The sequence below is a fragment of the Bidens hawaiensis genome, unplaced genomic scaffold (assembly GCF_021521415.1).
Source record: "Bidens hawaiensis isolate Kalapana, Puna unplaced genomic scaffold, B.hawaiensis_p1.1 tig00003540_1, whole genome shotgun sequence".
Lineage (NCBI taxonomy): Eukaryota > Viridiplantae > Streptophyta > Magnoliopsida > Asterales > Asteraceae > Bidens > Bidens hawaiensis.
Genome location: NW_027491200.1, coordinates 2,741,024 through 2,754,847, shown reverse-complemented (window position 1 = coordinate 2,754,847; position 13,824 = coordinate 2,741,024). Strand labels below are relative to the sequence as shown.

At 33.1% G+C, this 13,824-nt stretch overlaps 2 protein-coding genes across 2 annotated transcripts; one reads left to right on the top strand and one right to left on the bottom strand.

The window, feature by feature from the left end:
• Positions 1-1,300: 1,300 nt before the first annotated feature.
• Positions 1,301-5,551, top strand: LOC143623792 (putative chlorophyll(ide) b reductase NYC1, chloroplastic). Its single transcript, XM_077094628.1, has 11 exons — positions 1,301-1,603; positions 1,701-1,779; positions 1,866-2,001; positions 2,601-2,675; positions 2,760-2,946; positions 3,051-3,119; positions 3,404-3,543; positions 3,709-3,831; positions 4,514-4,706; positions 5,203-5,412; positions 5,476-5,551. The coding sequence occupies exons 1-10, from the start codon at positions 1,355-1,357 to the stop codon at positions 5,398-5,400; spliced, it is 1,449 nt and encodes a 482-aa protein (XP_076950743.1). The 5' UTR covers positions 1,301-1,354; the 3' UTR covers positions 5,401-5,412; positions 5,476-5,551.
• A 5,630-nt stretch (positions 5,552-11,181) lies between these two features.
• Positions 11,182-13,487, bottom strand: LOC143623785 (ubiquitin-like modifier-activating enzyme 5). The gene is made up of 5 exons (XM_077094623.1): positions 12,966-13,487; positions 12,253-12,327; positions 12,057-12,169; positions 11,408-11,463; positions 11,182-11,240 (listed from the first exon to the last, which is right to left on the bottom strand). Exons 2-5 carry the CDS (start codon positions 12,304-12,306, stop codon positions 11,215-11,217), a joined length of 249 nt encoding a protein of 82 aa, XP_076950738.1. The 5' UTR covers positions 12,307-12,327; positions 12,966-13,487; the 3' UTR covers positions 11,182-11,214.
• Positions 13,488-13,824: the final 337 nt, after the last annotated feature.

Here is a 13,824-nt window from a genome sequence, read left to right as displayed (position 1 = left end):
GTAAATAAATGGGTAATCTAAATAATTATAAAATTTTGAGAATGCTAATAGATTTATCGCCAAACTTGTTGCGGGTTCAAAGTTTTGACTTGAAAATGTAAAACAAATGAAATTAGAACTTTAAATGTGATTGGGTTTCAAATTTATTTTTAATGACATTTTTGAAAATAGTCAAAAGATTCAGGATTTTGCACATTGAGTATTTTTCAAATGACTACTAAAATTTTAAAAAATGACAACCACTTCTAGCATGTCACCTCCAGGTCTATCCATACTTCTAACTTTAATCAAATTAGAAGCATTTGTGTCAGGATTACTTTTTCTTGAATAGTGATCAGAATGTTGTATGTGAACCATGTCGTACAAAATTATGTTCAAGTGAAGCAAAATATCCACAAAATTGAACGGGCTAGCATGTTATTTTTTTTTTGTCAATGACAAAGTCAAGAAGCCTCTCAAACTTATCAAAAAAAAATTTCATGGTGTAGCTCAAAACTATTATTATATGTGAAGTATTCTTCGAAAATGGTTCATAACCAAATTTATTTCAATTATACATACATGATACTGAGAATAAATTTGCAGTGGCCCTTTGGTTGGGTATTGGTGCAACATTACCTATTGATAAATCCCTAACTTTAGGTCTTTTATAAATTGATTCAATTGTGAAATAAAATATCACGACGTATGTATCTAGGGAACAGTCGATTCAAAGTGAATTCTCCCTAGATACATCTATTCAATTAAATTATGAATCTTTCAATAGACGCGGTGTTCTTGGGTATGTTTTGCGCGTGCATTACTTTTTTTTTTTAAGTTCACTAATTAGAAAAAAACATTTTTTTGATATTAATAAAATCAATTTATGTATAATCATAGAAGCATGGATGTAATACATTAATCTATATACATATGTATTGTTTTATTTGTAACTTAATTATTTGGATTATCTCGTGTGTTACACGGGTTTTAAGCTAGTGAATGGGTATTAAACTTAGACGACTGGTTGAAAGTTTCAAGCCGTAAACTGTATATATTTCAAACCAGCCAACATGTTTGTTTCCGTCTAGACAAGTTTATCGTTTTTTACCGTTTAGAAACACCACTTAAAAGATATAATATAACACAAAAGTATATATATTATACAAACGTAAGCATTTTAAGTCCAAACCAATGGTGTCAAAATCAAAATGTTGTTGTTGTGATTAGGCACATAATCAAATCAAGAAACCGAACAATTGGGACCAGAAGATGAGGTTCCTGTAACGTGTGGTCATCACATTCTCCTCTCCAAATGTAATAATAATAATAACTAAACCCCGCCTCAGTCACTCTTCCAAACCCATCTCCGGCAATGACCACGGTGGCTAAATTTCCCACTATTCCGCCGGACGCCCACCGCCAACTGGGTTTTCGCCGGAGATCAATCTTGTGGCACTCACCACCTGTTTCAAGACGTGGGTTGTCTGTGCAACCTTGTAGGGCTGATAAAGGCTTCAACTTTGATGATAATAAAAATAATAATAAGTTATTTGGAGCTCTTAAATCATTGATTTTTAATAAGGATAATTCTGTTGAGAAATTGGAGGAGATATTATCAAGGGTTAGTAATTTTTAATTTAATTTTATGATTAATTATTTTCTTTATATGATAATAATAATAATTTAGGGTTTGTGTGTTTTGAAAATGAAATGTGTAGGCTGCTTTGCATTTGGGGAGGTATCTTGTGACCATGATGAGCACAGGGGTTGTTTTGACAGTTGGGTTTAATTTGTCAGGTGAGTAAAATGAATCTTGTTTAAAAAATGATTTGAAATTTGATGTTTGGAAGGTAATTGTTTTGATTGCAAGTTTTGCTATGAAGGTGGAGATGGTCAGCTGAATGATTTGATGTGGTATAGTTGGGCTGGAGGGATTATAATTGGAACCATGATTGGTTCAAATATGGTCTTGGATGAAGTTAGCCGTGCTGGTCCACGAAACGTCGTCATAACCGGAAGGTACCCGACTCTCTTTTTCCTCTAGAGTGAGAGTTTAGATTGATATATGCTTGATTCTGCGTTTGTATATTTTAAATTTACTATTTGGTATCATGAGATAACTCTATCATACAAATATATTGTGTATATGTAATATCATATACTGCATATATGTAGTATGGAGTTTTCAAGTTCTCTCACGAAGAAGAAATCTATTCCCCGTATAGAATCAGGACATTTCAAAACTTGCAAATAATTAAGAATTTTAAACGTTAAAGACTCTTTAACAACCAATCATTTTATTAATTTTATATATTTAGTACTATCTGAGAGTGGTTTTGTCATTTATTATACATTTATATATGATTATGTATATGAGTATATCTAATTTCAAGTTTACATATGAGTAATAACGAATTTACATTTAGAGTATATAAGTATATTTAATCTTAATATTCTATATAATAAATGACAAAACTACCTCAAATAATATTAAATAAATAAAATGATTTGGTTCAGAGCTCTTAAAGTTCTTAAATATTATGGAAATTCTGAAACGATCTCGATCCTATATATGTTTCAACATTTTTTTTTTACTTTTGTGTGAATGGCTGATACAGTACTAGAGGACTTGGCAAGGCTCTTGCCCGTGAGTTTTTACTTTCAGGTGACCGTGTAGTTATTGCTTCAAGAAGGTAACTTTCATAACCAAGAATAATATAAGTCATAATTCAATATAAACATTGGTACTTATCTTTCCATTTTTGTTCCAAGAACAGCGAAGAATCCGTCGGCATGACAATTAATGAGCTCGAGGAGAACCTCCAAGAATGTTTGACCACCGCATCCATGAAAAAACCATCATATGCAAAAGTGGTAGGCACATCATGTGATGTTTGTGATCCCGATGATGTTAGGAAACTAGCAAACTTTGCTGTCGATAAACTAGGTTCCATTGACGTTTGGGTGAGCAGTTGGTGTTTAAATTTTCAAATTTTATAAATTAAAATCTATTCTTATGATACATTAATCAATTGCTCATGTTTTCCTGTAATTTAATCCATTTGCAGATAAATAATGCTGGGACAAACAAAGGTTTCAGACCATTGTTACAGTTTAGTGATGGAGATATAGAACAGGTTTGTCTCTGCTTAATTTTGAGGTGGCCAAATGGGTGGGTCAGGTAACGGGTCAGGTTGTGTTGACCCGAAACACCTTTTTTTTATCCAAAACTCTTAGATGTAACATGATTCAGATTTTTTTATGCGTTAAAGCTACATGTTGACCCGTTTGACCTCATTCTTTATGTGACCCATTTCCTTTACATGGCCCGCTTCCCTTATGTGGCCCGTTTGACCCGTTTCTTTAATGAGACCTACATGACTCATTCCTGTTTGTTTTTTTTTTGTTTGGATATGATTAGATTGTCTCCACGAATTTGGTTGGATCTATACTTTGTACACGCGAAGCAATGCGTGTCATGGGTAATCAGCATAGAGGAGGTCATATTTTTAACATGGACGGTGCTGGTTCGGGAGGGTCAAGCACCCCTTTGACTGCCGTGTAAGCTCTTGTTCTAAACATTAATGAGTTTTCTTTTTTTTTTTTATGTATCTATTTTCAAGATTCAGAATGTAGTTTCTCATCAGATTTACGCGTGGCGGTGGTCTTTTGTTTTAAAATAGCTGAAGGTATCTTATTTATGTAATTTTACTTTTACTGCCGCAGTTACGGATCAACAAAATGTGGTCTTCGACAATTTCAATCTTCACTGGTCAAAGAGTGCAAAAAGTCTAAAGTTGGTGTTCATACAGCGTCTCCTGGCATGGTTTTGACTGACTTGCTGTTGAGGTATGCTAATCTCATGGTCTTCTCGGGTGTTTAGGGGTGTAAGCGAGCCGATCCTGAGCCCGACTAGGCACGAGCTCTGGTCGTTTAGTTTATAAGAGCTCGCGCTTGGCGGGTTAGAGCTCTATTTCTAAAGCTCAAGCTCGGCTTGTGAGTAGTTTTACAATCTCGAGATCGGCTCGTTTATTATTTCTTAACTAGTTCATATACTTCATATACATTTGTAGTTATTCTTTATATAATATATTTTAATTATATTTTTTATGTAACTTAATACATATTATTTAGTTATTTTATCATAATTTAATACATAATAATAGTTAATTAAATATATTAAAGAAAAGATATATAAATAACCAGTGCTTGAAAAGTGAAGCTCGAGTTCAGGCTTGTTTATTAACAAGCTAATTGTTAGGCTCGAGGTCGTTTAAGCTTGCTTGATTCATACTTTTAGAGAGCCGGTCTCGAGTAGCTCACGAGCAGCTTGGCTCGTTAAATGGGTTAGTTTGGGTTATGTTTATCTCTTAACGGGTCAATTGGGTTAAGCTAAAAGCTTAAAAAAAAAAACTTATATTTCGGTTGGCCCAATCTGTTTTGCTCCTTTACCCATTTTGCCACCCCTAGTTTGTCATATTAGCCTAAAGATCATCAAGTGCTATAAGTGTTGTCTTTATTGGGGACACAGTGGATCAAGTGTTCAGAACAAGCAAATGTTTAATATAATCTGTGAGCTACCGGAGACGGTTGCTAGAACTTTGGTCCCAAGGATGCGAGTCATCAAAGGAAGTGGTAAAGCGGTTAATTACCTAACCCCTCCAAGAATCTTATTTGCTTTAGTCACCGCTTGGTTAAGACGAAAGAGATGGTTTGACGACAAGGTAATTAAAAAAAACCATAAACTTATAAACCACTCATCCTTTTGACATTTTTATGTCGGATATCGGTTCTTTAGGTCCAATAATAATACAAAGTTTAAATGAGTTCGCAAGATTTAAGTTTTAAACTTATATACCTCTCATCTTTTGATATCGTTAGTTCAAAATTTCTGTTCTTTAGGTCCAGTTATAAAATAAAGTTTAAAGCTTTATGTCACAAAATTCGAATGAGTATATGCAAGATTTCAATCATGGTTCAAATTTTGGTTCTTTATGTCCAATTATAACATAAAGTTTCAAACTTTTTGTCGCACATTCAAATGGGTATGCATGATTTTAATCATATGCTTATAAACCACTCATCATTTTGACATTTTAATACAAATTGCAGTTCTTTAGATGAGAATTATAACCTAAACTTTCAAAACTTTATGTCACATTCAAATGGGTGTGTAAGATTTTTTTGTTTTTTTTTAAATAACTTTATTATATGGTGCAGGGTAGAGCATTATATGCTTCAGAGGCAGATAGAATAAGAAACTGGGCTGAGAGCCGGACTCGTTTTTCATTCACAGATGCCATTGAAATGTACTCTGAGAACACGTGGGTGTCAGTTTTTTCACTTTCAGTTGTTTGTGCATTCATCATCCTCTCAAGTACAGCCGGCTGTGCCTCACATGCATCACCGGGCACTTAGATCTCTCCTCAAGTTTTATTGGTTCGATTGTGCATTATAACTTGATCCTGCAAAATTTAGCACTAAGCTGTGAAGAAATGTTATGAGAGTTGGCCTTAAAATAACCGTCAAACGTGAATATATTCAAGTCGTATGTGTGTAGGCAGGGTCGTCCCTGACACCGTGAAAATCCTTGTAAAAGTTATAAGAATTTACTAAAAGGTGAAAATTTATCAAGCAGATTACTGCAGCACAGTATAGATGTATATACATATTGTTTTATGATGTATGAAGCTGTGATCGATAGTGTATCCGTGTTTCTTTGTCTCCCATGATATACGTTTAGGTAAATGCTAAACATGATTGTATTACCATATAACTTATATATCATTATACAGAAATTAATGTTATAATAATGATACTGAAAATGAATTAGTAAGATATATTGTAATAAGAAAGGAAATGCATGAGACGAATAGTTGGTAAATAAATGAGATAATGATCAGTATTTAGGTTAAGGGTAGTGGGGTGGGGCTTGATCCAACCCCAAGTGTCCAATATATTTACGGCATTAGGCGCTAATGTGGCACAGGATCAAGCCCCAGATTGTGTAGTGGTCCAGGTGACCAGGGGCTTGATTCGGTTTTTTTTATTTATTTTAAATATTATAAACAAACAAAACAAAAACAAAAAGAAGCTATAGAAATTAGAACATAAATATTTATTCTCTCTGTCTTCTCTCTCTCTCTCTACAATACATCTTTATTTTCTTCTTCACTTGTTGAACCCAAATTCAATTCCATCATCAAAACTCACCGCTTTAGCTTCAATCACCAAAACTCACCGTCTAATAATCACCCACAGAAGTTTTCCGCTTCCGGCCAGGTTTCACCGCAAGCCACCGCTGCCAGTGCTCCTCCGTTCTGTGAGTTTTCTTTTGGTGATCTTAAAAGTGCGACTGATAACTTTAGTACGGAGGTGATTGTGCCGGAAAGTGGTGAAAGGGCTAATTTTTATTTTCCCCACACTCCAACGGCTATAAAGCCCTGCGGTCAGCTCCACGCCGACCAGCCACGCCCATCGTCCACGCAAAGGAGTAGTGGTGTGCGCGGCTGTCACGTCGTCCACATCCGGCCAGCCGCACCCCACCACCCTCAGTCTTATAAATACAGAGAAAAGTGAGAACCAAGTCTAAATTGGCGTGTCATGAGACAAAACATAGTGTTGGGGTTAAATACAAGTGGCTCGTAATGGGCTAACGTGAAAAATAACTATAGTAATTATTCTTAACTTTATAGACTTTGAAGTTTGAACTTGAATAATTATTATTACTATATTGTAATTACTTTAATTAAAAACTTTAGAGTAATAATAATAACTATAACTGTATACTTCATCCATCTCATTATAAGTGTACAGGTTTGAAAGACACAAAGTTTAAAGTTGATTGAATAATTACTTTTTTTTCTTATCAAATGACAATAATGACTTTGAAAAGTGGGTCCATCAATATTGTTTATTAATGATAGTTGTGTGTGTTTAAGGGTAAACTTGAAAATTAGTTAATAAATTTTGAAATTGGACGCTTGTAATGGGACAAATAATAAAGGAAATGTGGACACTTAAAATGAGACGAATGAAGTATAAATTTAGCTAGTTAATTTCATTTGTATTGTATCCCACCTTTATATATGTAAATACTAGTTTTTAGCCCCCGTATTACGGGGGTTTATTTTAAATTTGTCGTTTATATTCGTTTAAACTTTATAAATACACACGTAGTTATATTTATAAAAATATAAACATAAAAGGGGCGATTTAATGTATTAGACTTGTTGGTTTGTGTTAGTTCGTTGGTTTCATTTATGTTCGGTCATTGTGTTTGTTTATGTGTGTTCAATTATGTACGTTTAGGTTTGTTTGTTTATGTTTGTTTACATTCGTGAACAGTTCGTTTAGATTAACGAACAAACATGAAGATGCCCATTTCTTAATAAAGGAACATTAAAGTAGCATATGCCCAAAGGGTAATAAATTCTCAAAGGGCAACTTTGAAAATAAAGCATACCTTAAACCCGAAACAGTGTGACATTGTCTCAATTGATCCAATTCACTTGCAGCAACTGTAGAAGTCCTTTCTTCCTCTAAAGGTTTTTCATTTCTTAAGAAACTGCCTCTCAACAATGATTGGAAAAATGCAAACAAACTTCAGGTAATCATATATTCCTACGCAAAGATGGTTATATATGGCTTTTAGAGTAATCAATAACAGGACTTTTAATAAGTACGGAAATCGAGCATCTGACATACATATATTATTATTATTATTAAATCATACACCCAAAATTGTAAAACCACGCCCTCAAGTTTTAGTAACTTTTTAGGTGTGTAAGTTAAGCAAAGTGATTATAGTCTGTCCCTCTAAAATAAAAACAAAAAAATATATTTATTTGAGTAATTTAATATTTTGACTAAAAGATGAAACAATGTATATTTCTTATTTTTTTGTAGAATTTTCTTACACAGTTGCAACAATACAATCATAAGTTAAAAATATGAACTCATGAACATAATCATATTCTCCATATTAATCCTCGAAGTAGGAGGCATTGCGGTCCTAAACAACACCAAAGCAACTGATCTGTTAACAAACTTAAATGCCATATATACTTTTTTAAGCATTTGTATTAGCAAGATTGTAACCCATAACACATCTTCAAACTTGCAGCCCATAATAACTGTTTACACATCGAAAAATTAATAGATTACCACCAAAGCATTTAAAATAGGTACTTCATGGGATAAACATTGTTATAATGAGACAAAACTTGTTTGATTTAGGATGTTTAAACATTGCTATATCATCGTTTACCTCCAAAGGGATCCCAACGGCATCACCAATTTGATTAAGCGGAGACGCGAGTCTATCCAAACCCATCCTTAATGTTGAATGATCTATTTTCTTCAAATTCTCATATGATTTAGTGATTCACATTGATGCTAGATTTGAATGCCAATGAACTATAAAAGATATTCATCACATATCAAGTAATGATAAATGCACAAAGCATTTATTTAAAACATTTCTATATCATCGTTTACCTCCAAAGGGATCCCAACGGCATCACCAATTTGATTAAGCGGAGACGCGAGTCTATCCAAACCCATCCTTAATGTTGAATTATCTATTTTCTTCAAATTCTCATATGATTTAGTGATTCACATTGATGCTAGATTTGAATGCCAATGAACTACAAAAGATATTCATAACATATCAAGTAATGATAAATGCACAAAGCATGTATTTAAAACTTGTCATAACATAAAGCAAATAATCGAAATTCACTCGTCCTTAATTTCACTCTAATCTCCTCCCAAAGCGGTACCGGTAGCAACCGGGCCCGCCTCGATTCTTAAAACTGCTACTTGAGAAAAAAGATTCCTTACATGAGAAGTTTTGTTCACAAAGTTTGCAACTTTATAACAATTATTAACCAAAATCCTGAATAATAACATGCAGATTTAATAATTTTTTATAGATAAATGATATTAGTTCTATAAACTATTAATCATATAAGTTTCTAACTATCTCCAAAGAAGCATTATAATGTTCATCATTCATCAAATGAGACTCACAATTTGGTTCTATAAACTAATACTCATATATGTTTGACACTTGATATCAGATAATTATATAAGTTTGGCATTTAAAACTAAACCAGAAAGCCTTTAATTCTGTATCGATTATTATTTTTCTTGGTTAAATCATCAAGACCCCACCCACTTGAAATTTATCCATAAACATCAAATTAAACCCGAAATCATCTATTCACAATATTCAATTTCACATCAATTTCATCCATAAACATAAAATTAAACTAAAGATTACCGAACAACAATTAGGGTTCGAGTCTAACCTGGTAGTGCCCTAAATGATGGCTCCTAAAATACGATGATTGGAAGATTTCAGATACCTGCATTTTTGATTGGTCAATTCAAATCCTCGGGAAGATTTCAAGGTTCCAATTAGGGTTTGTAGAATGAACTACGAAGAGATAGGTAGAGTTTGTGAAACAAATGCGTAGGAATGGAAGAGTTACGGTTTGGGAGGATATAACCCTTTTAACCATAACCAGACCCGTTAGAAGACCCATACATGTTAAAACGGGTCAAACGCGTGAGAAGTCTTTATTCAGAAATTAAGCAATTTGGTGGCTTTTGAGAATATGGGGAGCAACCTGAGAGCGACACGTAGGATTTTTTGGTAGACAATTATATAGATATAGTTAGATTTCACACTAAAAACTTTTATATATATATATATATATATATACTAGCTTTTTACCCGCGTATTACGCGGGTTTAATTAGGTTTTCGTTTTTAATCATTTTGCAATCTTATTTTTCTAATGATGTGTTTAATTTTTCAACTGAGTTTTGTTTTTATTTAATACGTATATATCAATTTGCTATGTTATTTATATATTTTTTTTATCATTTTAGTTTTTTCTATTGAAATTAATAGGTGTATAGTTTGGTTGGAGTTGAAGTTTGAGTTGATCATGTTTATAGTTAGAGTTAAAGTTAGTTTGTGGATAGTTAGTGTGTTTGTAAAGGCTTGTTTTGGATTTTTTTTTTAATTATAAGACTACATTTTAACAGGGCTAATGTTTGTTGGCTTAACTTAGTTGAGTGATTGGGTTTAAAAATTAAAAATACATATTCTTTATTTTCAAAAATATGTATATATAATTTTTAAAAAAATAAAAATTCAGGCCTATCAAGGTTTTGAGCAGGAGGCCGGTCGACCACTCGACCATATCTCATAGCCGACCTTGTTTCTTAGCAACTATAAGTTTGATGTACGCAAGTTTTTCCAATTAAATTAAACTTAAAATTATTTAGTTGTGTTGTGTTACACAGGTGGTTGATGTAATGCTCATACACAACAATGAAATACGTGTTGTTGACCCTTTATGGTTTCTAAATGTCCAAAAATATCCCTAAACATAATATTAAATGACCCGTAACAAATTTTGACTCCGGTAGTCTGATTACACTTGCCAGGAAGGAGAACGGCTTGATGAAAGGACCACTGAAAGATAGGTGACCCTTAGAGGGGTCATGCTCCAAGAAATAAAGACAAAAGACAACTTTTGAATTGTTTTTCTTCTTTACCTTAATAGCCTTTTAAATAGGCGTACATAGAACATGGAAACATGTAGACATGGAACTAAATTATCTCCTAACAAAATGCAAAAAAAAATTAATGTGGAAATTGGAAAACGCAGCTCGCACTTTTAACTGGTCCTCATGGGTCAGGTCAAGTAGCTTGGATCCTATCAATATCTCAAAGTATCAATACACATTGCTTAATACAAATTTTGAACATTAGATAACTAAATGGTATATCGAGCCGGGGGTCTCACCGGAAGCAGCCTCTCTATCCCTATGGGGTAGAGGTAAGGCTGCCTACATCTTACCCTCCTCAGACCCTACCATAGCTTTGCTATTGGTGGGATATACTGAGTACGATGATGATGATGAGATAACTAAATGGTATAAGGAAAAAATATATATACCGAATGTAAAAGTAAAGAACCATGTCAATTATATCAAATCGAATACACTTTCAAAACCTACATAAAGCCAGAGACGGATTTAGGAGGTTTAAGGGGTAGCCTGGGTTACCCCTCAACTTTGTCGGTGAAGTGCGAATATTTAAGGTTGTTAGCATCATTAGGAAACCAATATGTATGTTATGTTTAGTAGTTTAATAACATAATCTACAAGTGTTTAATCGTCCAAATAGTATCACTGATCCACTTTAAATTACCTACACTTTTCCCCAAGCTAACAAACCTGCATGTTAAGTAAAAAAGATTGTTATACAATTTATATGTGTTAATCTAAACACACACACAACAAAAGCTAACCACTATGTCTAAACATGCTTATGTTGTCAGTACGGAAAATATATCAGACCAAATTATTGTAATTTTTCATATTAAATTAAAACTAAAGCTCACCCGCTATACGCATAAGTTCGTCTTGCAAACAGAGTTTTAACGATGAGTTACTGAACCTGTAAATAAGCCAAAGAAATTAAATTCATTAATGTTGACAAAGGTCCGCTTATAGTTATTAACTCATTCATTGTGTTTGTTCAAAACACATAACTTATATACACAGCAAACAAAAACAAAAAAATATAACTGTTTCAAACAATTTGTGACAAATGTTTGAACAGAGACTCAAATATTTGAAACAATTAGAACATAATAACAACAAAAACATTCAACTTAGTTACAATTGTTTATGCAGCTCTGTCCATAACTAAAACTTACATACCCGAACCCACCATTTTCTGACCCGTTCTGACACGTAACCCGTTCTGATCCATAGCCTGACCCGCCCAGTTCTGGCCAGTAACCCATTAAACCATAACTTTTAATTTTGCTTAGAACCCATAACCTATTTATTTATTTTGCTTAGAACTCGTTTGCCTAGAGTCCGATATTAAGCTCAAACACATTTTTATATCAACATATTAGAGTGGTTAAGTAAATTCGCTTATAAAAATACTATCGATGGAAAAACAAAACTAAAAACAACACATATAATTATAATATGCTTGTCAAATCAAAATATAAATATGAAGAAATGCCAAATATTTACCTTATATTCCATTCATTATCAGCATGAACTGGGATTTCTATAGTTGATAATTCTTCCTCCATCTTTGCTTTGAGAGTTGCATCCCTTGCGGGTTTAATGAGCATGTATTCTTTCTGCATAATTATTTAAAAAGTTATTAAAGAAACCAACAACCTTAAACGAATCAAGTGATAAAACATCAATGGTATCAATTTACCTGGCGTTGTACATAAAGCCCGTTTGAACATTGAGGGTTTGGCTTCATTGCCATTGTTGGGAACCGAGTTGTGACCTGCACATTGAATCATGTAAAACAAAGAAATTATACAATATTCCAACTTTGGCCCTGCAGAAAATGACAACAGTTTGAACATGTATTCGACTCGTTTATTAGAAATCACATTAAACCTGATTAAAAATAGCTGTCCTTATAAAAGATGAAAACAAAAACAAACACAAAATCTAAAACATACCTAATAATTGCCAGCTATGGAGGATTAGTGGCTCAGGTATGTTGTCGAAAATAAACCAGTTTTGAACAGTTTTGAATTAAATTCGGCAAGAAGTTGTTTCGACTCGTTTATTTAATAAACGAATTATTGTTAACCATATTTTTAAATTAATTTACACTTGTAAAGGAACATAATGTTTAGTGAAAATTCGGCGAAAAGTTGGTTATGCTCGTTTATTTAATAAACAAATTAGTAATTACAAAATATTTTTGTTCATTTAGTTAAATGAACAAACATGAGCACGTCTCGTTCATTTATATTCATGAACGTGTGACGTATCCGTAAATGATTGCTGACACGACGCACCAGTTGATGATTTTATCACCGGTGAAAGTCAGTTTTCTAGCAGTGTACGTAACAAAATTACATATTCTTAACACCAACTACCATGACAATGGATGACAAAAAACCAACATACCGATGGGTTGCAGTGATAGCAGGGGCGAGATCGACATCATCACAATTCTGAATATGACCAACTTTCCTGAGGACCAATCTAGTAAGGAACCTGTCTCCGGAAGCTAAAGATACATCCGGGGAATCAACCTCCGGCATCATGCTTCTATTGCTCTTGTTGACCTGCACGCCAAAAATTAATACTTAAAATGCATATATGAAAAAAATTATAAATGCATACTAATAAATTAATAAATAACATCACATATATAAGATCTGAGATAAGTTAAACCTAAAATCAAAATTGTGTCCCAAATTTATAGAATCATTTTTATCAATTAAGAGAATCTACATAGCAACTCTGTTTATTCTTTCTAACAGAACTGCAGAGAATATGCATATTATCCTGGTTGATATATATTAAAAAAAAAAGAACAAACACATTACACTTATAAGCTAAAAAAATATGAACATCAATCAAGCGATTGCCTTACAGGTCAAGATTGGGAGTAGATTCAAAAGAGTTTTCTCCATCAACAATTGATCTTAGTACAAACAAAATAAAATAAAAACAAACAAAAAAACATTAAAATCCAATAACAAACAGAGAGAACGAATTTCATTTAAATGGTTTAACATATTATCTTCTATTCTAGGGTTTACATTAAAAGATAAATATTTAACATCTCAAGATTGTTATTCGATCGATTTCACAAAGGTATATGGCCGGAATTGAGATCTAGGGTGGCTGAGAGGGAGGGTTCCGTACAAGAGAGAAGAGAGAAAGGATTATGGAGGTGTTCCTGCCCATTTAAGTGTTTATGGGTTTGGTAAGAATTATGAACTGCGAAATTTAAACCTTAAACGGGTTAAAATCGGGT